This window comes from Nyctereutes procyonoides, unplaced genomic scaffold (assembly GCF_905146905.1).
Source record: "Nyctereutes procyonoides isolate TBG_1078 unplaced genomic scaffold, NYPRO_anot_genome, whole genome shotgun sequence".
NCBI lineage: Eukaryota > Metazoa > Chordata > Mammalia > Carnivora > Canidae > Nyctereutes > Nyctereutes procyonoides.
In genome coordinates, this window is record NW_026575132.1 from 17,759,904 (window position 1) to 17,782,763 (window position 22,860).

Sequence of the window (22,860 nt, forward strand, 5' to 3'; positions counted from 1 at the left end):
TTTTTTCTTTTCTTTTTCTTTCTTTCTTTCTTTCTTTCTTTCTTTCTTTCTTTCTTTCTTTCTTTCTTTCTTTCTTTCTTTCTTTCTTTCTTTCTTTCTTTCTTTCTTTCTTTCTCTTTTGCTATTGATTTCTATTGGGATTCCACTGTGGTTAGAGGATGAGGCTTACATGAAATGTCAGATCTTCAGTTTCTTTTGAAACTTGACTTGGTTCCAAGTGCAGAAAAAAATATTAAGTGTATATTCAAATCTTTTATATTCTTACTAATCGTGATATGCTTGATCTATTATTTGTTGGAAAATGTGTGTTAAGAATAACAAATACTGTTATTATTTGTCTGTTTTCCCCTTACAAGTCTCTTGAAGAATTTGGAAATTTTGTTATCAGGTATATACTTGTTAAGTTAGCACAGCTTCCTGGCTAATTTTTTTTTTTACCTTAACTTTGTAGTGACCATCTTTATATCTAATAATATTTTAACATCAAAGTCTACTTTCATCATTGCTGCACCAACTTTGTTTTAGTTAGATCTGCATTCTGTACCATTCTCCCTCTTCCCAATTTTATCATTTTCTTTTGTAATTAACATGTGGCTAAACTTTGTTTTTTAAATCTAATGTCACAATTTTTGTCTTTTATCTGTGAGCATATTCAATATTTACTTTGATAACTGCTATTTTGGGTTTGTATTATCCATCTTATTTTATGCTTTTTATTTACTTTGCTCTTTATGTGTTTCTTTTCTCTCTTCTCATTCATTGACTGAGTTTTCTCTAAATCCCATTTTCCTTCTTTTGTAAGGAAGGATATGGTCATCATTGAAAGTTTAACACAGATATTTGACTAATGAAAGTCACAATTCAATAAGCTCTCAACCCTCCTTTTGAACAGCACAAGAACTTTTGACTGCAACTCTTTTATTAGATATTGTTATCCCAATAATGGGTAATGAACATATCCACTACCCTGTAAAAGTTTTCTTGTGATGACTGAGGATGGAGAAAGAATGGGATGAGGAGGTGAAAAATTACTAAGGATCACAATAATATTTGGCCAAGTAGTGCTGATCTGCTTTCTGTCACTAGAGATGGTTTGCAATCTAGAATTTCATATGAATGAAAATGGTCTTTTTTTGTCTGACTTCTTTTATTCTGCATAATTACCGAGTATACCAATAGCTCTGACCTTGGTCCATTACATGCACATACACAGTTTATTTATACATTTACCTGTTGGTGGAATGGGCATTTGTGTTATTTTAAATTTGGGTCTATTACATTCTTATTAAGTTCTTCTCTACCCCATGATTATAAAAAATAGCCAAAATATTTTCCTAGTACTCATGTTTTTATATTTTTACATTTAAATCATAATCTGTCTTGATTTTTTAAAAAATGCCAATTTAAGATAGGCTAAATTATGTTTTTCTGAATAAGTCCATTATGACAATATTATTTATTTGTTTATCCTTTGCATTAATTTAATGCAAGACCTTTTTGACATATTGGATTCTTATAAATATTTGAATCTTTTGTAGCTCCATGTTGTATACCACTGAACTCTTATCTATTCCTAAATTAACACTACTTGGCCAAATATTGTTGTAAAACACACATTAGTATCTGACAACTTACATTCTTTATACTTCCTTTTAAGTATTTCTTGATTACACTCAAAGTTTTATTCTTTCATCCAGTCAAACTTCAGAATAGTCTCATTGATTTATAAAAGATAAATCCATTTGGAATTTTGTTCAGAATTTGTGACGCTATGATTTATAATAAGAAATATATGCTTGGCCTTAGTCCCTGTTTCTGTCACTGAGCTCCTAAAACCCTTAGAATTTCCTGAATGATGAAAGCAACAAAGGTGACTTTTGTTGTTATTGAGGTGACATTTGGACTACACTTATGACTAGGGGAAGGCTGCTAGGAGAACCAACCATGTGATTAGAGGGTTGAAACTTTTAGTCACACCCCCTGATCTCCAGGAAGGGCTGGAATTTGAATCAATTGCCAGTGGCTAATGATCTAGTCAAATATGTCTGTGTAATGAAGCTTCCAAAAAATGCCAAAGAGGGCGGGATTCAGAGAGCTTTTGGGCTGGTGAACATGAGGAGGTGCTAGGAGAGTAGTGCCCCCAGAGAAGGCATGGAAGTCCATGCTCCTTCCCCATACCTTGCCCTAAGTGTCTCCTCTGCCTGGCTGTTCCTGAGTTGTATTTTTTTTTTATAATACATCAGTAATCTAGTGAGTAAACAGGTTTGCTGAGTTCTGTGAGCCACTCTAGAAAATTAATTGAATCCAAAGAGGGGATCATGGGAACTTCTGATTTAAAACCTGACAGTAAGAAGTACAGGTAACAACCTGGACTTGCAATTGGAATCTGAATTTCAGGGGTAGGGGGAAGGGTAGGTCATGGGAATCTCCATCTGTGGCCAGTTGATTGGAAACATAGGTGACAACCTGGGCTCATGACTGGTGTCTGAAGTAGGAGAGAGAGCAGGCTTGCAGGACTGAACCCTTAACCTGTGGAATCTGATGCTGTCTCTGGGTAGACAGGTGTCAGAATTTAGTTGACAGAATGGACCCAGTTGGTATCCAGAAAATTGGTTGTGGTGTGGAACACCCCCCCCACACACACAAATATACATGTTGACACTGGGTTCAGAACACAAAAGAAAATTACATTAAGCTTATAGATTACTGAGGAAGGGATGAAAATCTTTAAAATATCGAGAATGTATCCTAATAACAGTTTGGGGTGCCTGGGTGACTCAGTCAGTTACACATCCAACTCCTGATTTTGGCTCAGATCATGATGTCAGGGTTGTGAGATCAAGCCCAGTGCAGAACCTCCTTAAGATTCTCTCCCATGGGGCAACTGGGTGGCTCAGCTGTTTGACTGCAGCTCAGGTCATGATCTCAGGGTCCTGGGATCAACCCTGGGATCTCAGCAGAGAAGTCTGCTTCTCCCTCTCCCTCTACCTATCGCCACCCAACTCTATCCTCTCCAAAATAAATAAATAAATAAATAAATAAATAAATAAATAAATAAATAAATAAATAAATAAATAAAGGTTGTTTATTAAGATTTTCTTAAAAAGTGTTTTACCACATTGTTTGTGGTGGTCCCCAAGTACCCCCAACTTCCTGTATTATTCTGTTTTAGTAGGAGGGTGATGTTTAAGGCTAACCTGTTTAGTGCCTATACAGTCTTTCCTAGTTTACCCTGATAGTAGTCATTTTTTTAAGTCATATAGAACAATGGTCAAATCTACATTGAAAGTTAGATATATTTTTTTAATTTTATTTATTTATGAGAGACACACACACAGAGAGAGAGACAGGCAGAGGGAGAGAGAGAAGGAGGCTCCATGCAGGGAGCCCAATGTGGGACTCGATCCTAGGACTCCAGGATCATGCCCTGGGCTGAAGGCGGTGCTAAACCGCTGAGCTACCGGGGCTGCCCTAAAGTTAGATATTTCCTACATATTGCTGATACCAGTTGTGTTAAATTAACATTTCTTTCCCCTACATTTTGGAATAGATGTTTATCTTCAGCTTATTGGGCCAAATGTTATTTACATTTGAACATAGTAAGTTGTCAATTTTGTTCCTCATCATCTTGCCATGAACCCATGGCATTTACCTATTGTTACTTCTATTGAGCTCTTTTTTTCTTCTGTTGTCAAAATGTACATATTGCTTATATGTAAAAAAAAAAAGCCTTTGATTTCTCCATTTTTGTCTTGAGTTCTGAAATTTATTAATTCATTCAAATAAATGAAGATAGACACTAATCAAGTAAACAGTATAATAAGTTATGCTACATGCTATGAAGAAAATTGGAACAGGGTGAAGAGATGGGGGTAGTGGCAGACAGAGGCCATTCTACACAATGGTTGAGGAAGATCTCTCTTGAGGGGATGACATTGGAACAGAGCCTAGATAAAACCAAGGCATCCAGGGTAGAAATTTCCATGTAGAAGAAGAGCTCTGAAGTTTGATGTAATCAAGAGTAGTAAGAAAGCCAATGTGGCTGAAACACAGCTTCTAGATGTATCAGGACTGGTTCAATCAGGAGAGAGAAACTAAACAGTACTTGAACAGGGAAAGTTTAATATAGAGAATTATTAAGTATGACAGGACTAGAGTATTAGAGTAGAGAGGGAGTGGCTCATAAGTTAAGAGAATTCTAAAGGATATAGGAATCACAAATATAATGGAGCAATCACCAACTTTCAGAGTCATACGAGACACCCAGGAGAGATTCCTTTCTTCCCAGGATTGAGATTATGACCCTGTTAGAGAGGGCAAAGTTGGGACTCTATGGAGATTGCAGAGAAGTCACTGTGGTGCTGCACAGGGGAACCTCCTGGGAATTTCCTCCTGGAAATCTACTCTTTGGAACTTGTCAGAAATCCAACCCTCTAGGGTGTTAGAGAATGCTATTCATGGGGAGATGTCTTAGTAGGGGTGCTCTGCTAAAAAACCTCCAAAAGAAGTGCCAGGGAAGCTGCTGGCCCCTGGGTGCTGCTGGCTACTGGACATTATGGAAGCTGAGCAGAGAAAGCTGTGTGTAGTGCTAGAAAGAAATATCCATGCTGCAGACATTAAGCTTATGTATCTTCACATCCCCTGGGGCATCTACAATTATGTATTACACTGTGTAATTGTATAAACTTATTTTATAGTGAAATTAAGTTGAACACCAAATAATGACTGTTACCATGTATTTAAATTGAATAATAGAATTTCAGAACCTTGAGATTTTTTTTAATTAGCTTTGCTATTTTATATGAATATACAGCTATAGAATTTTCAAAATGATTTCAAAATTTTAAAAATTTTCTTCATAACCTTGACTCATTTAGTACTTTGCAATTTCCCTTGATTCTTTTACATACTATTATCACCAATAATAGATTAAAATAGCCAATAAAGTACACAAATACTTCCATTTCTATCAAGGTAAAAAAAAGCCTGATTATATAAAAGGAAACATCATAATCTGAACCTCATCTATTTCCCTAGACACTCCTCATCATCCCCACCCAAGTTACTCACCAAATAATACCAACTAATTGCTTACTCTCCCCCACCTACCCAAAACTCATGATTTTTTACTCCACTTTAGTGTAGGCATGGTTTCTCTTCTGACTGAAATGCTGATGTATCCTCCTGCCCCATCCTCAGCTTTGCCTAGCTAATTCCTACGTATCTTTCAAAATTCTTTTTAACCTTTCTGCTTTCAGGAAACATCTAGCAAAAGTGAAATGAGTGAGACCAGTTAGGAGGGTAGAAGAGTAAACTAGACAAAAAATAAGTGGAGGAATAAGTAAACAAATGAGAAAAGCAGAGCTATAAGTCATGTTATGTCACCCCTTGGAATGTTTGATTGCCAATATAATCATCTTCTTTCTGTCATTGGAAACAGAGCCTCTCTTGTGATACCTCCATGCCAAAGGTCCCGCTATGCCACCTACTTTGATGTTGCTGTTCTTCGCTGCCTACTGCAGCCCCATTGGTCTGAGGAAGGCACTCAGTGGTCTCTGATGTACTATCTGCAAAGACTGCGGCACATGTTGGAAGAGAAGCCTGAAAAGCCCCCAGAGCCAGATATTCCTCTCCTGCCCAGACCCAGGAGCAGCTCAATGGTGGCAGCAGCTCCCTCACTAGTGAACACCCACAAAACCCAAGTAAGAGAAACTCTGTCCATTGTCTTTTTTTTTTTTAACAGTTCCTACAGATTTATTATAATCTATCTGCTGCATCTTTGGCTTTTGCTCTACCACATATATACACACAGCTCGAACACTCAAGAGAGCCCTGATGAGTGGCCCAAACTCAAAGATTACAGCCAATTGGTAGAAAGTCAGGAGCCCCACCAGTCTACTCCTCTCCTGTTCTGCTGTCTGATGCAGCCATACCCAGGTGTCAGAATCATCATCTAGGTCCTCCATGCCAGGGGGAGGTCTCTTGGTGCTGACCTTCCTCAGAAGCTCTGCATAACATTCCACCTGAGCCAGCTCCACCTCATCCTCCTCTTCCCAGTCCCTCCAGTTATCAAAGTCCATAGACAACCACACTGGCTTGATATCCTCTTTGGTGAGTCCAGCTTCTCCTTTCATTTTCTCACAAAGCAAGTAGTGGAGTAACAAGAGTGCTTATTCTGGGAGTCCTTGGAGTTCACCTTAGCATAGAATTCAGTCTCATTGTACAACTCCACTCCACTGGCATTCTTGCAGCTGAACACAATATGGTGGTCTTTGATGAGCAGGTGTACCTTGGTGCTGTCCTCAACACAAAACTCCATGAACATATACATACTTGGGCCTGTTGTACCACAACATCTGGGCATGCTGCCTTGCCGTGGTGGCTCCCGCTACCCAGTGGTGTTTGGAGGCCAAGGCAAGGACTGCTATCTTTAGATCCTGGGGACACCCACAGAATCTGCCTCATGGCCCTACAGCGAAGGGATCTGTACTCTGGAGAAAGTCGAATGACTTGTCCCAAGCTTTGTTCATCTCTTTCTCCAATGCTTAGTGCATTCAGTGTCTGATTCACAATAGGCACTCTAGTCCATCGTCTTTTGAATCCACAACTTTGGCCATAGAAGGTTCTCTTGTTCTCCTATGCATCCATTTCTTTATTCCAGTGCTATTTTGTTGGTGGTTTACTCTGATGCTATTATCCTTTCCCTTCTTTCTTATATTGCTAGACCCTTTTGCTTCTTTTTAACATCTAATTTGCCGTTTAAAGAAGGGTATCGAAATGCCTCTTGCTCACACTAGAGTTAAGACCTGTTGATCCAGAATAATGGAGAATTGGTCCTTCCAGCTAACTGAAGTACTAGTTAATAGAGAGCTCTCACATACAACTGTTAATTACTGACATCATGAAATGTGTGACATTAGCATTTTACTGAACATGGTTTAACATCTTTTGCTTGACTCAAAATTTTTTAGCACCTCAATATCATAATTAGAGATATTGCCTTGGGATATACAGTCTTGCTATTTATTATAGATGTTTGGAAAAATAAACTGACTGTATCCTAATTTGATGACATCCCCCTGAAAATCACTTGTTAATAAACAGATGTGCTAATATCATCTTGGACCCTTTCTCTTTCCCTCTTTCTCATCAATACTATGTGTTGGATATGTAGAGAAAAAGTGTGATTTGCAGTGTATTCCAGTTGTTTGGTTTACTTAAGCATGAATTGGCTATGTCTGAAAAAGTCTACATATTCTGAAAATAAACATGAGCAATATTAGAGTGAGAGGGAGAGAGACTCTCTTTTAATAGTAGATGATTCTGCCCAAAGTAAAAATCTCCTTGGGTGAATCATTAAACAGAAAAAAAATTCTTTTTAATGAAGAGAGAAAATGAGATACCTGTCTCCTCCCTATTTTCTTAGCTTTACCAAATATGGAGCTTCAAGGTCCCACTGTTGGAAACTCCAAATGGGAGTTACACTTGATGTATAACGTATCTCTTCAGTAGCAGAATATGGATTCTAAAAGTCTGGACACACACGTGAAATAGTTCATAAATATCAAAACAGTAGGCACATCCCTATTAAAAATATGACATCTCAATAAGAAAAGTCTTTGGATATAAAGCCCTTAGTCCTTGATTGTAAAGTCTACCCTTATTGTCTATTAAGGATCTCACCATGAAGTGTAATGAAGAGGAAAAATCTCTTAGCCCTGAGGCCTTTTCCAAGGTTTCATTGACCAATTTGCGTAGGTCTGCAGTCCCAGATCTTTCTTCAGACCTTGGCATGAACATCTTTAAGAAGGTGAGTAGAACCACTTATGCTCTTTGATACTTTGGTAATCAGTAGGACACGAGGTAATGCTGCAGAATGGGACGGTTTAGGAAAGGAACCTTGAGGAGAGAAGTCCGTCCCCAGTTCTGACACTGGCTTGCAGCATGACCTTATGCAAATCCCTCTATGTGCATGACTCTTTCCCATTCTCAGTGTTGCCAAGCTCAATCCTGATGATGTGTATAGGGTACTTTCAGTAGTGTGATGGTGGAGGTAGTTGTGGTGGACTTGATGGCTACCTATATTTGTATGGTTCATCTTATTTTATCAAGCATTTTAGATAAATGCTTCTCACTTAACCCAATGAGATCCTAATTTTCCATATTTTGCACCTAAGAAACTGAGTCTTACCGAAGTTCTCAGAGTGATGGGATCATCATGGAACATTTATTCTGCAAGTCATCTCCAGCTTAAAGACAACAAAACAAACCAAAAAATAATAAAGTAGAAAATCCTTACAGCAGATCACTAGATTTCCTACCCACACAACTTGTTATATGTCAAAGCATAGGTTTCCATTCAATAAACATTAATTATGCATTCATTAAAACTCTAAAGAAATTAAAGATGGAGTTGAGTGTACACTTGGGAATCACCTAATCAGGGTTCAAATTCTTGCTCTGCCACTTTTCAACCTTTCATGATCCTGGCCAAATGATTCTTTTATTTGTAAGTTTGGTACATTATACAGTTACCTCAAAAGGTTATGAGGTAGTAGTGAGATAATGAATGTAAAATCCTTACTTTGCTTGGCACTTAGTAAGTACTCAATAAATGTTAATTATTATCAAAAAAGAAAGGAGCTGAGCCTTAGAAATTTTGGTAGTTTGTGAAAGGTTGAATCCAAACTCAAAACCAGGGTCTTCAAGCTAAATAGTTCATGCTCTTATGAACCCACCATTCCACCTCTTTTTCTAAGTATGTGGAGCTAATTAACTAGGAAATGTATGTGTAGTAGCTTCATTTCCTATTTTTAAAAATAATTAGTCAAGTGTGTTCATGAAGGACATAGAACATATTATTAACTTACCTATGAGCTTAGTGTTGCTAAGCAAGCAGTCATATCTACCTTCATTGACAGTGCAGTGATAGGCAATGGCTGTAGTTTTTCTAAAAATGTTGCTCATCATGGGGGAATAAGTTTTCAGTACTGAAGGCACATGAGGATCTCTGGGGAGCCATAAAATTTCACGTGCCCAGTCCCGAACCCAGACCAATTAGGTCAGAATTAATACAAGGCCAGACATTGGTATATTTTAAAAGCTTCCCAAGAAATTCTGAACTCTTATTTATACTGGATTTTGAACTTGTTTGGTAGGAGTAATAGGAGTAATGAGTTTGTACCAATTCATGCCTGCATCTTTTTTGACTCTCCTTATGGACACTGGCAAACACGTGAAGTTGTCCAACTGGAAAAATTGATCTCAATCCTGGAAAAATGGAACAGAAAATACAGGCTGGTCCAAGTGGTGACTCAGGGATCGTATACTCTAATCCAGTGATTCTTAAATTGTAGCGTGTATTGGAATCACCTACCGGGCTTATTAAAATATACATTGCTAGGCCTTACCTTCTGTGATTCTGATCTAGTATGTATGGGGTTGAACCTGTGAATTTGTACTTCTAATAGTTTCCCAGTTGATACTGGTGCCACTGGTCCAGGGACAACCTAGCCCAGCAGAGAGACCCAGGGAATAGGTTACCTTTTGCTTTGTTTTTTTTTTCAGTCTTTAAACACACTATGGAAATTTCACCCACCTTATTGGATGATACTCTGTGATTTTCAGGGTTTCTTCTTCCTGGAACATTCCTGTATTTTTTTTTATTTATTTATGATAGTCACAGAGAGAGAGAGAGAGAAAGAGAGAGAGAGGCAGAGACACAGGCAGAGGGAGAAGCAGGCTCCATGCACCGGGAGCCTGATGTGGGATTCGATCCCGGGTCTCCAGGATCGCACCCTGGACCAAAGGCAGGCGCCAAACCACTGCGCCACCCAGGGATCCTCCATTCCTGTATTTTTTTTTAAAGATTTTGTTTGTTTATTCATGAGAGACACATAGAGAGAGGCAGAGATGTTGGCAGAGACAGAAGCAGGCTCCTCACAGCCTGATGCAGGAATCTATCCGGGGACCCAGGATCATGCCCTGAGCCGAAGGCAGATGCTCAACCACTGAGCCACCCAGGCATCCCAGAACATTCCTGTATTTTATTGCAAATTACAGAGCCCTTTGGGAGGCAAGATGCCACCTCTTCTTTGCCCTGTGCCTAATCCTTTACCTCTCATCCTCACAGTTCAAGAGCCGCAAAGAAGACCGAGAGAGGAAAGGCTCCATCCCATTCCATCACACAGGGAAGAGGAGACCTCGAAGAATGGGAGTGCCATTCTTGCTTCACGAGGACCATCTGGATGTGTCCCCCACGCGAAGCACATTCTCCTTCGGAAGTTTCTCTGGGCTTGGAGAAGACAGACGAGGCATTGAGAAAGGAGGCTGGCAAACCACCATTTTAGGTGACCACAAGGACTTTTCAAAGTAGGGCAGAGCTTGAGTGACCTGTTTAGAAATCTCGATCTAGGGCTCCGGGGCAAATCTGCATCTTTCTTGAACAGTGTAGTCAAGAAATGTGGGCCCAGATGCTAGTACCAAAGGAATGCAGATAATTTAATTAAATACAGAAGAACCCTGTATAATTAGACAGGTTAATGGCCCTATTTCTTTGGTACTCTAGATGTGGAAATATGGCCTGGAAGAGTCCTATGCATTAGCTTTCGTTGTGAATCCAAAGGCAGACTTTTACTTTGGATATTAGAAAAGGAAGATGTAAACAAAAGAAAAAGAGGCTTTTTTTTCTTTCTTTCTGGATGACATCTCAAGAAAGCCAGCTTAAAGCCAGAAACTGACAGCTAGCTGGGACTCTACTTCTGGTTTCTGGCATTTGGCTTAGATTGGGGCCGCTCTTATGGCAGGCAGCTTCCTCTGTCATCTTGACCTTGACCATTCCCAGATCCAGCCCAATTGCTGCTGCTTGGCTGTGTCTCATGCACCTAATGTCCCTTTACTCCACCTGCTGTCCTTTGGAAAGACGAACTCTCAGGGGAGAATCTTTCGTGTTCAGAAACTCTTGTGGTGTTCTTGTCCATCTCAGGGAAATTCACCCGGCGGGGCAGCTCGGATGCAGCCACGGAGATGGAGAGCCTGAGTGCCAGGCACTCCCACTCCCATCACACGCTGGTGAGCGACCTCCCAGATCATTCCAACAGCCACGGAGAAAACACTGTCAAGGAAGGTGGGTCCGAGGCAGCACCTGCCGGCGGGAGTTCAGGTGCCTTTTCCTCTTTCCTGTTTTTACTCCATGTCTCATTTTCATTGTCAGCTGGCTCCTTGTACGTTTTGAAAGCTTGCATTTCACGTATTATATCGCTTGGTAAATTCACTTGTGAGCCATTCTTAGGATTTCTTTAGGAGCAGAAGCTATTTGATTGCATGCTGCAACCACCAGACCTCTCAGAGGCAAGGCAAGCCACTCATACTTGTTTTCCAAAGGTCATAGACCCACAGGGTTAGAAGAAGCTTGGAAGACAGCTAGAGTCAGTACTTTGGTCCCCAGAAGGATGTCCCTCTAAAGGGCCTGCCCACCTTCAATGGGAGGAAAGTCACTGCCTTCCAAGCCTACCCCTTCTTTTCTCAGACAGCTGCTATTTCAAAGAGGTGCCTTCCATGCTTTATGTGGAGAAAACTGTGTATCTGAGTAGAATCCCGAATTGGTTCTTATTCCGTACTCTTTACCAATGAGTGGAAATGTAACTCCTCTTCTCCCCAGAGTGTGTTTCAAGTATTTGATGATATCTTTTTTTTTTAAGATTTTATTTATTTATTCATGAGAGACACAGAGAGGAGAGAGAGAGAGAAAGACAGAAGGAGAAGCAGGCTCCATGCAGGGAGCCTGACGTGGGACTCGATCCTGTGTCTCCAAGATCATGCCCTGGGCTGAAGGCGGCGCTAAACCGCTGAGCCACCTGGGCTGCCCCAACCACCACAAATTTATGTTCCATTACTCTTGAACAAAGGAGAAAAAAAAAATCCTCATTTGCTGTTGCTTAAATACCCTAGATAAAACTAAATAGTTTACTCCACCACAAACTTGTGGGGAAATACTTCAACTAAACTAGATGCTAAAAACATTAGCAAATCCTGAACATGCATGGATCCTACCGGATAGTATGATCCGCCACTTAACACTGGGTAAAATCCACCTGTTAAACAAGAGTTACACTCTAGCCTGGGTCTTAAGGAAACCAGTTGGAATCCACATTTTCTATAACCTTCATTATTTTTTTTAAGATTTATTTATTTATGATGGACACAGAGAGAGAGAGAGAGAGAGAGGCAGAGACACAGGCAGAGGGAGAAGCAGGCTCCATGCCGGGAGCCCGATGCAGGACTTGATCCCGGGGCTCCAGGATCATGCCCTGGGCCAAAGGCAGGTGCCAGACTGCTGAGCCACCCAGGGATCCCCTATAACCTTCATTATTTACCAGATATTACATGGCTTTTGACACTCCGAGGCAATTCCATGGAAATTGAGAATAGCTTTGAGACTACAAGTCAAACATCTATGACGCTTCAGCTGTGATTGTGCTCATTAGAGTGTAACTGTCTGGCACGATGTTGCAAGCTGACATGGGGAGAACTAATACATGACTTTCTTTTTATTAGTGAGATCTCAGATCTCCACTATCACAGTGGCAACCTTCAACACCACCCTGGCATCGTTCAACGTAGGCTACGCAGACTTTTTCAGTGAGCATATGAGGAAGCTCTGCAACCAGGTGCCTATCCCGGAGATGACACATGAACCCCTGGCTTGTGCAAACCTTCCCCGAAGCCTCACAGACTCCTGCATAAACTACAGCTACTTAGAGGACACGGAACATATCGATGGGACCAATAACTTTGTCCACAAGAATGGCATGCTTGATCTTTCGGTAAGAAGCTTATAAAAGCTCGGAAGATACAGACTCTCTGATCTAGTTTTTAGGATGTTGGGAAAAACAGGCATATAGGTTCTTAGCAATGTTGAACCTCAAAATTAAAGGGCTACCCGTATAAAAAATTCCATGGATGTGTCAACCATTACAGAGGCACCTTTCCCTTTTTTTCCCCAAGCATTATACTACATGAGATGTGATCTCAGAATATGTTTATAATCCAAAAACATAATCAAATCCTGAATATGCATATATAAAATGTACATAAATGTGTGTGTACTAAGTCCCTTTTTTGTAAAATAAGAGAAAAAGTTCTCAGTTTATTTTCTTTCATTATATAAGCAACATGACTCCAAACCTCCCGTGTAGCAAGGGAAAATGAATAGAAGCCCATTAAAAGATTTAAACTTGCATTCTCAAGAATGCCTGTCTTGATTATAGTTATTAGCAAATGAAAGGGTTGTTATAATTTACGATTATATTTCACAAAATTTTTTATTTCACATCAGAGAACTGGCTCAGTAAATAATTTAAAATATTAAAATCAATGAAAGGACATAATTTAAACATGTAAATATTTTGCATTTAAAATTGAAGTGTAAATAATGATACAATTGTGAACACCTCAATGTTCCTCTATCTTGTAGATATGGAAATCATTGTTCTTTATCCATTATTGACAGAAAGTGCAAAGCAGAGGATTAAAGCACTCTGATTTAAAAAATCAGCTGACTATAAGAATATAAGAAATAGTGAAAGGGACCATAAGGGAAGGGGGGGAAACTGAGTGGGGAAAAATTAGAGAGGAAGATAAAACCATGAGAGACTCCTAACTCTGGAAAACAAATAAAGGGTTGCAGAAGAAGATGCGGGTGGGGGGATGGAGTGATGTGCATTAAGGAGGGCACTTGATGGGATGAGCACTGGGTGTTATACCATATCCTAGCTAACTGAATTTAAATTAAAATCAGTTGAACAGGTTTCCATTTAGACAAAAAATTACTGTCCCATTAATTCACTGTTCTTCAGGATCCCTATTAATTGTCTCTATTATGGCAAGTTTTGGGATACTTAAGTGAGATGATACATAGAATCATCTTTTTAGCACATACATTTTAATTCTTTGGGTGACTTATACTCTATATTAAGCATATACACAAGGTTCCAGTACAGTTTAGATAGGAACATCTAAAGATTACCTGAATTAATTTGAAATGCAAAAAAAAAAAACAGCCCAAAGAAAATGGACTAAACAGAATAACCAAATCTTTGTAGGAAGAGGTAGTTCAGGCAAATTAATCAGCCTCTGTTTATCTTTGTCTTCTCCTCAGGTGGTTCTGAAGGCTGTTTATCTTGTCCTTAATCATGACATCAGTTCTCGTATCTGTGATGTGGCGCTGAACATTGTTGAATGCTTGCTTCAACTTGGTGTGGTGCCTTGTGTAGAAAAGAACAGAAAGAAGAGTGAAAATAAGGAAAATGAGACTATGGAGAAAAGAGCAAGTGAGGGAACCTTCCAGTTCAAAGGAGTATCTGGAAGTTCACCCTGTGGATTTGGGGGCCCTTCAGTTAGTGGAGCTGGAGATGGTGGAGGAGAAGAAGGAGGAGGTGGAGACGGAGGAGGTGGAGGAGGTGATGGAGGAGGAGGTGGAGGAGGTGGTGGTGGACCTTATGAGAAGAATGATAAGAACCAAGAGAAGGTATGACTGAACCACCTTCTGTGTTCTCGTGAAATGTTGCCCCTAATTTCTTTCCAGTGCCTGCTTGCCAGCAGTTGGTAGACTCAGAATCGCAGCTAGTAACTAAAGCAAGGAAATGGTGAGCCTAGAAATCACTTTACTGGATTCTCATCTGGCATTAGCAGAAATGGTTAGATGAAAATGTATCTCAGTTCAGAAACCACTGCCGTTCAAGCAGTGTTAGAGCTAATTTCCTGGTCACGTATGTCTTCAGGGTTGTTATCTCAGTTACACTATATTACCATAATTCTCCGTCTGCCAAGAATAGCCTCTTTTTCAAGATTTTCAGGCTCTGACCAAATTGAGCAGTGTTTTCTTCTCAGATTGCCATAACAAAATGCCATAGATTGGGTGGGTTAAACAACAGAAATTTATTGCTCACACTTCTGGAGGCTGGAAAGTCCAAGGTGAAGGTTCTACAAGGCTTCTTAAGCTTCTTTTGGGTTGTAGGTGACTGCCATCTGACTCCGTGCTCACCTGGCCTCTTTTTCTGTATACACACACATACACACACACAGAGAGTTCTCTGGTGTCTTTTCCTTCCCTTTTTTTTTTTTTAAGGATTTATTTATTTATTCATGAGAGACACAGCAAGAGAGAGGCAGAGACACAGGCTGAGGGAGAAGCAGGTTCCCTGCAAGAAGCCTGATATGGGACTTGATTCTGAATCCTGGGATCACTCCCTGGGCCAAAGGCAGACACTCAACCGCTGAGCCACCCAGGCGTCCCTCTCTGGTGTCTTTTCTTATAAAGGTACTGATCTTATCAGACCAGGACCATTCTCATGACCTTACCTAATCCTAATTACCTCCCAAAGGCCACATCTTCAAACGCCATCACATTGGAGCATAGGGCTTCAACATATTATGAATTTGAGGGGAACACATTCCTAACCATAACAAGCAGTATAATTTTTCCTCAAAATAATGTTTTTTTCTCTTGATCTAAGGGACACATTTTTGGGCAGCCAATTTCAAGCACTATGGAGAAAAGGGAAGAATTTTATTCAGCTAATTGATTGGTTTATTGATGTTGGTTTGAAAGACTAGCCTTGGCACTCTCATGTCTCAGTGTTTTACATCTCATGATTTTAGCTTTCTTATTATTGGTTTTTCCTGAATTTAATTCCCTTTGCCTTGGTACCACCTTGTTTATGATCTCTGAACTTACTGCCAAAAATTAATCTTCTCCTTTAATTTGGGTTTTAGATAAGAATTATCATAGCTTGGGACTCTTGGGTGGCTCAGTAGGTTAAGCGTTGGACTCTTGATATCATCAGGTCTTAATCTCAGGGTTGTGAGTTCAAGTCCCTGCATTGGGCTCCATGCTGGGTTTGGGGTCTGCTTAGAAAAAAAAAAGAATTACCATAACTTAAATTCACATAACATACACTGATTTCAGTTCAGAGCTTTTGTTGGAAAATGTTCAAATGTTAACAAGTTGAAATTAACAAAATATTTGAATCCTTAACATGTTATGATGTGTACACATCAGGTCAGGTGTTTACGCATGTAATACGACACTGTGCAGAGTTGTACCATCTACATATTTATCTAAACTATGAATTGGCCATCATTTCTTATAGGCTGTCAGGTTTTTATGTCTGTAAAAGTGTGCAGTGTTCCTTCCTCTTTTGTAATTTCTTCTCCATCTCTTTCTAGTCCCAATTGAATTGACCTATTTTTAAGGTGCATTTACCATCTCTGTTTCTTCATCTTATTGTCTACTCCTATCCTCCTAATATTCTGAGTCTCTGATCCAAATATCCTTTCCCCATATTCTTGGGTTTACAGAACTTTTCCTTTAGGATTTTCTTCCTCTGCCTTCATCAGAAATGTGTGTTTTCTAATCCTATCATTCAGTACTTCATGTTCCCAGCTTTGTACCAATTCATATGTCACTGAGGACAATCCCCAAATCCTCAGATCTCACTCTTACTAAATTTCCATGTTGTACCAATTCATCTAAGCTGGCTACTCAAAGAGCTAATAGATGGTATTGTATCCATTATAATATTCAACAGAAAATAGAAAGAAAAAATTGGGCTGTGAAATTTTAATAGGCTTTTTTAAAAGATATTATTTACCTATTTGAGAGAGAGAGAGCATAAGCAGGTGGAGGAGCAGAGAGAGGGAGGGAGAAGCACAATCCCCCCTGAGCAGGGAGCCTGATGTGGGGCTTGATCTCAGGACCCTGAGATCATGACCTGAGCAGAAGGCAGACATTTAACCGACTGAGCCACCCAGGTGCCCCTTGATAGGCTTTTATTAGTAAAGCTTAGATATTCCAACTAATTAAAGAGGGCTTTGTTATGTATCCTAAGAATGTCGGAGGTCCATTGTTAGTATTATATTTTTCTTTAATGTTCTAAAATATTATCCAATTGGTATCTGCATCTGATTTCTTATTGTAGACCTGCAAGTCTCTTGCCTATTTATAATCTAGTTATTATACTAGGTACTAGATAATATAAACATCATTTTAACTGAAGTTATCACTCTTGATTAGATGGGATTTTTTTGATATCAGATTATAAGACAGCTACCAAGATACCAATGTTTTGTAGTTAGTTCTGGAAAATACTATTCTTTGTAAAACAAAGAATCTATAAAATAAAATCTAACCATAAATCAAGTCATGTATTTGTGATTCTCACGGTTCTGTTCTGCCCTAAATCCCTGTTACTTTCAGTGAAATCAGAGAGTTTATCTAATTTTGCAACCTAGTAATACCAGAAGCATGGGGAATTTATTAATTCAGAAAGGAAGATCTAATTTCTATTTCTATATTTGCTACTAACACCGAGAGCTTGAAATGTTATTTAGTATCTGTCCTGATTTCTGGCTGTAGCTTGGTACATCTTTCTGATTGTCTCCTATAGGTGGAACCTAAATCCTAAGGACATCTGAAGGTGTAAAGAAAAATCTAAATCTGAATAGATACTTACAAAGAGCTTTTGGAGCTAGAGATTTTTTTTAAAGGAACATATAGTAATCTAAAAATGAACATAAACCAACCTTCCAAATCAGGCTCTAGGTGAACTTTTCCAAGACACTGCTTACTGCCTGTGGCTGTGCAGTTTGTGCACTACACAAGGCCTCGTGGCTAATGGGGCAAGGAGGAACTGAAATCCAGTCCATGCTCTGCTCACTGAGATATTCACCCCAGGAATAGCTGCATCTATAGCCCTAGCACCCCAGGGCTGCATCTACCTACAAGGGCTCAGCTTTTTCTGACTCATCCGCCCACAGGAATGCCTTTTCTAATTTGCACGAAGCTGCCTCAAAGGAGAGCAGTGTCCCATACCTGGAAGTAATAATTAACATTTGTTTTGCTATTATTATGTGTCTTACATGTTAACCTCATGGCTGTATGACATAGGTATTATTACGATTCCCATAATCATAGGGTGGTTAAGTGGCTGGCCTAAGGTTATGGAGCTAGTATTTGAATCCAAACTAAAACACTACTGAATTGGTGTATATATAATAAATAAATGTTATTGATAAGTCTGAGTCTTCCTTTTGCAACCATCTGATCTATAGAGTTCCCAGGAAACAGACTCAGATGTGCAGATGCGTGCAGGAAGTTTCCTGGAGTGTCCTCTCAGGAGCAACATCTATGAGGTATAAAAGAAGCAGGCTGGGGGAGAGGGTGAAGTTGCACTTCAATATAGTTGTAAGAGAGCTCAGCCCATCACACAAGGAACTGTAAAGCAAGGATGACTCTTGAAAGTGATCTCCAAGTGGGGGAAGGGAGCCCCCTTTTAGAGCCCCCACCCTCATTCTGCCTTTGACCAGCCATTGGAGGCAGACACCAGAAGAGTATAACCTTAGATGAGGCAAGTCTCCTTTATTTTTTTTTAAAGATTTTATTTATTTATTCATGAGAGACACAGAGAGAGAGAGAGACAGAGAGAGAGGCAGAGGGAGAAGCAGGCTCCATGCAGGGAGCCTGATATGGGACTCAATCCCAGGTCTCCAGAAATCAGGCCCTGAGCTGAAGGCGGCGCTAAACCACTGAGCCACCCAGGGTGGCCTGAAGCAGGTCTCCTTTAGCTAAGAGCAATGGCTGGTTAGGATCTCAGTAGAGAGCTGTCAGCCAGCAAAACTAACAGGCTCAGAGAATGGACAGTTCTGCAGGGGACATCTCAGCACTACATCCACCACATGAGCCTGTAGACTAGAAAAGGAGGACCAACTGTATATAACTTTAGGGGAGGAGAGTCTACTCCACTAAATTATGGATTATGTCTAGATAACTCCATCTCTTTCATTTCCTACCCACATTCAAGTACTTTCTATGTGTGACCTCATTGTTTCCATAGCCACCTGATCCACACGACAATGGAAAAACCCTTTATCATTTACAGAACAATGCTTATCCATTATTTTCTTTGTTCTGCACAGTATGCCAACATAGGGAAATTGTTAGGATCCTTCTGCCTCTTCGGAAATAATTCACAGAAATTTATTTTTCTAGAAGCTGTGTCCTCCACTAACAAGGATTAAATGGAGCAAAAGAGAAGATGAAAACCATTTTCATTACTCATCTCAGGAGGGCTTCCTATTTACCCTCAAAGGAAGAAGCAAGCTGAACATTGACAAATCTCTCACTTTGCTGGTGCATATTACAATACAGTGAAAGTACAGAATTACAAAATCCCTTAAAAGTGTAAGAAGTTGCCATGTGATTTCAAAGTTCCAGACTGTGATCACTTCCAGAAATTTAGCAATGATCCTTGCCTGGTGGCCCTATGAGAAGCCTGATGGATGAGGGTAGCTTCTGGAAAAATCTATTTGCCTTCATCACTGGTGGTGCCCCTTTTCTCTCTAGGTGGTTCTCATAGTCTGCCAAGGATACAGAAAGCATGTTTTCTAATCAAGAGGTCTACATTCATATCTTTTAGCAGTAGAGGGTGATCAAAATGCACATTTTTCTTTCTTTTAAATCGCATTCTGGATTTTAGAAAGGTTAACTTGCTTGTTGAGCCCTTGACAATTCTGTTTTTGAAGTTGCACGTGCTCACCATAAACATATAAAACTTGGTTTAATCGCAAAATGGAATCTCAGCACCAAAAGGGTTTTGTGACTAAGTGAACAGATCTCTTTTTTTCTTGTTCATGGCACTAGGATGAAAGTACACCTGTAAGCAACCATAGGCTTGCTCTCACCATGCTCATCAAAATAGTGAAGTCCTTGGGATGTGCCTATGGTTGCGGAGAAGGACACCGAGGGCTCTCTGGAGATCGTCTGAGACACCAGGTATTCCGAGAGAATGTAAGAGAATTAAAGAATTAAAGTAGATTCCATTTCCTCTCCCTCTTCCTTGTCTCCAATTTGGGAATGAGTCCTTTGACAATGAGGGTCAGTGTTCCCTGAAAAATACTGTATTTCATTAGGGATGATTAATGCTGATTCGGAGTGGGAGGATTCCCACAACATATCTCAAGACCTCTAAAACCCAGGCTTAGGAAAGTTTAATTGGGAAAACACTTCTGCCTTGTGCCTAGGGGCAGACCAACTCCCAGTTGGTGAAAGGGTATATAATTGGAATGTGTAAATTAAGAGTTTGAAAGACCTTTGCAAAAATGAATACATTTAACAAGCCTCGGATGGTCTGTGACAAATGACTTTTTAATCATCTGCCTGGGTACTATAGAAACATACTTTATAGTAAAGAAAGGGGTCAAAGTTTAGGACTGTTTGTCATTCTTATGTGGATATGGAAAATGGCCCTTATTGGGACAAAACAGGACTGGAAAAGTAGCCAGTCATGTTCTGGCTGCTTTGTTTGAGAATGAACCTTGAACTCCTCCGTGTTGGAGATCATGTCCCCCTGAACTGTGTGAAACTTGGAACTCTGCGCTTGGGTTTGCAAAGCATAATTCTGTCATGGAACATGGTCATATTCCAGCTCCTTTTCATTTGCCTCCACCGAACGCTACTTTTCTCTTCACTCTTGAGCAACAACTCACCTCCATAGCAAGTCCCCACTGGGACGGTTGCCTCATGCATACATTTGAACTGAAATCATAAGAAAATATCCTCCTGAAAGTAAGGGTTTTAGGCAAAATTGAGTCCAGGAAACCCTTTGACATAAGATGGCAGAGTTTTAGGATCATGTCAAAATCTGATGCCAGCTCATTTTTTTCTTGGTATTAGTTTTTGTCATGAAATGTTCACACAGTCCTAGCATGCTCAGTTTCTTTCTGTCATCTACCCATCTACCCATCTATCCATCTATCCATTTATCCATCCTTGTCTCTTTCTTTTATATTCTTTATGTTGAGTTATGTTAGTTTGTTGCTTGTATATGGGGGGGTTATATTCACAGTAATTAACTTCTAAATTCTGAAGCATGACAACTTTGACCAAGATCTAGATTTTGAGGCTCCAAATTTAAAAATCGAAATAACAATAAGGCAATAGAGACTTGACGTTGCCCCCATTTTGGGGCATGTGTATGTGATTTTTAATGTGTGATTTTTAATTCTATCACAGTATGAATAAATCTTCAAGGCTAAGACATTACCACTCCTCATACAGAAGACCAATTTCCTGAAATGAACACTAAAATATAATAAGTGTCCTACTTTAGTTGGCAGTATACACTGGTTATGACACCAGAACTTGGCTTTCTAGACTTGGAGAAAGTAAGACTAGTTGTGTCACAAGCTATTGGAGAGACCATTTACTGCTTAGGAGTCCACCATGCTTTCCTCACTGAGACTACTGAACATTTCCTATCAGTATGTCCAGACAGTTTTTGTTTTGTTTTTTGTTTTGTTTTTTTTTCCCAGTTTATGACCTGCCTTCTCAGCTTTCCTGACTCACATCGTGACTCTTCCATTACCTTGTAGCCCAGTTTAATTTAATTCTCATTATAGGGATTTTATTTGTCAATCCTTGTTCAGCAAATACATCATCCAAGAGATACAAATTCAAGAAATTATCCCTGGGAAAGTCTAATTCAAGAAGCTGGGTATTTGCAAATTTCTAAAACATTGAATTTTCAGAAGTTACTTAAGATGTTAAGAATAGAATGGGTGACGGGCACTGAGGGGGACACTTGACGGGATGAGAACTGGGTGTTATTCTGTATATTGGTAAATTGAACACCAATAAAAAATTAATTTATAAAAAAAGATGTTAATATTTCTTACTTCTACTGGATCAGGGCCTTTATATTTAAAAAAAAAAGGAAGAAAGAAAGAGATTACTTTAATGATATTCACCAAAATGCCTGATAATTCCAGCATGTGTTTTTTTAGGTTAATCATTTGCTGGTAGTCCCAAACTATCGAAAGGGAATTCAGTCTGACAGTTTTATATCTCTTGGAGAAATTTAGAACATTCATTCAGAATCAAAATACTTAAGGTTCAATATTCTGATTCTTGCTTATTAAACTTCCCATGGAACTCATTCAGATGTTCTAATAGCCTCCAAAGAGTAGATTTGAAACGATGCTGTCTTTGGTGTGTTTTGTAGAGAAGATAGGATAATTTGTGCTTCAGGGCATTCCAACCCAGAATTTTAAAGTGCTTCGTAAGTATAGCAATGAAGATCTTCGCAAATTCTTTATGGGATAATAATTAAATACTTCTTCATGTAGGAAATATGTAAATGCCTTGAAAACATAATTTTGTAGCAAACAGCATTTATTTTGTAAGGAAAAAAATGAGCTTGCCTGAGATCTAGCAACCAATAACCTCTCTGAAATAAAAACACCTAATTTCACAATATTCTAGGACCTAGTAAAGGGAGAATGAAAACAATTATCAATTCACCTGACTTTGTGGTATAGATGGAGAGATTACAGCAAGGTCATACCAAGAAGTTTATTGCTAATTCCAAGACTGAGCCTTTGAAAATCTTTCCTTTTTCCTCTTAAATTTTCCCAGAATCCTTCCCTGGGCCTTGATTTGTCAAAGTAGTGATGTAACTTAAGTTTTCTTCTGGGAAACCATTAAGGGCCTACCTTGTAAGTTTGAATTCTTTGGGATTGCTGTCTCCATTCTTTCTTCCATGATTATGCGTGGTTGCCCAAGGTTCTCCATCCTCAATTAAGGTGGTCCTCACCCAGCCACCTCTCTTTCCTTGATCTTTAGCCTTTTCCCTCAACCTAGAGTCTTCTCCTGTTATTTCCCCCATTTCATTCCTTTGTCATGGACTTCCTTATATCTCTTACACAGAATGTGTCTTCAAGATATCAACTAATCTCTATTAATCTATCATGGTCAGTTCTTTTTGAAAGTGGGTGGTATCTGAATATGTTTTCCCCGGTCATTAT

At 39.4% G+C, this 22,860-nt stretch overlaps 1 protein-coding gene and 1 pseudogene across 1 annotated transcript in view; one reads left to right on the forward strand and one right to left on the reverse strand.

Annotated features, from left to right (window-relative positions):
* Positions 1–22,860, forward strand: part of UNC80 (unc-80 homolog, NALCN channel complex subunit) — a 214,769-nt gene that overhangs the window by 36,938 nt on the left and 154,971 nt on the right. The window contains 7 exon segments of the mRNA XM_055345384.1: positions 5,441–5,702; positions 7,676–7,810; positions 10,133–10,349; positions 10,985–11,125; positions 12,556–12,824; positions 14,159–14,527; positions 19,700–19,846. Of these exon segments, the coding sequence (XP_055201359.1) occupies positions 5,441–5,702; positions 7,676–7,810; positions 10,133–10,349; positions 10,985–11,125; positions 12,556–12,824; positions 14,159–14,527; positions 19,700–19,846 (1,540 nt within the window).
* Positions 5,765–6,900, reverse strand: LOC129523053 (putative protein PTGES3L; annotated as a pseudogene).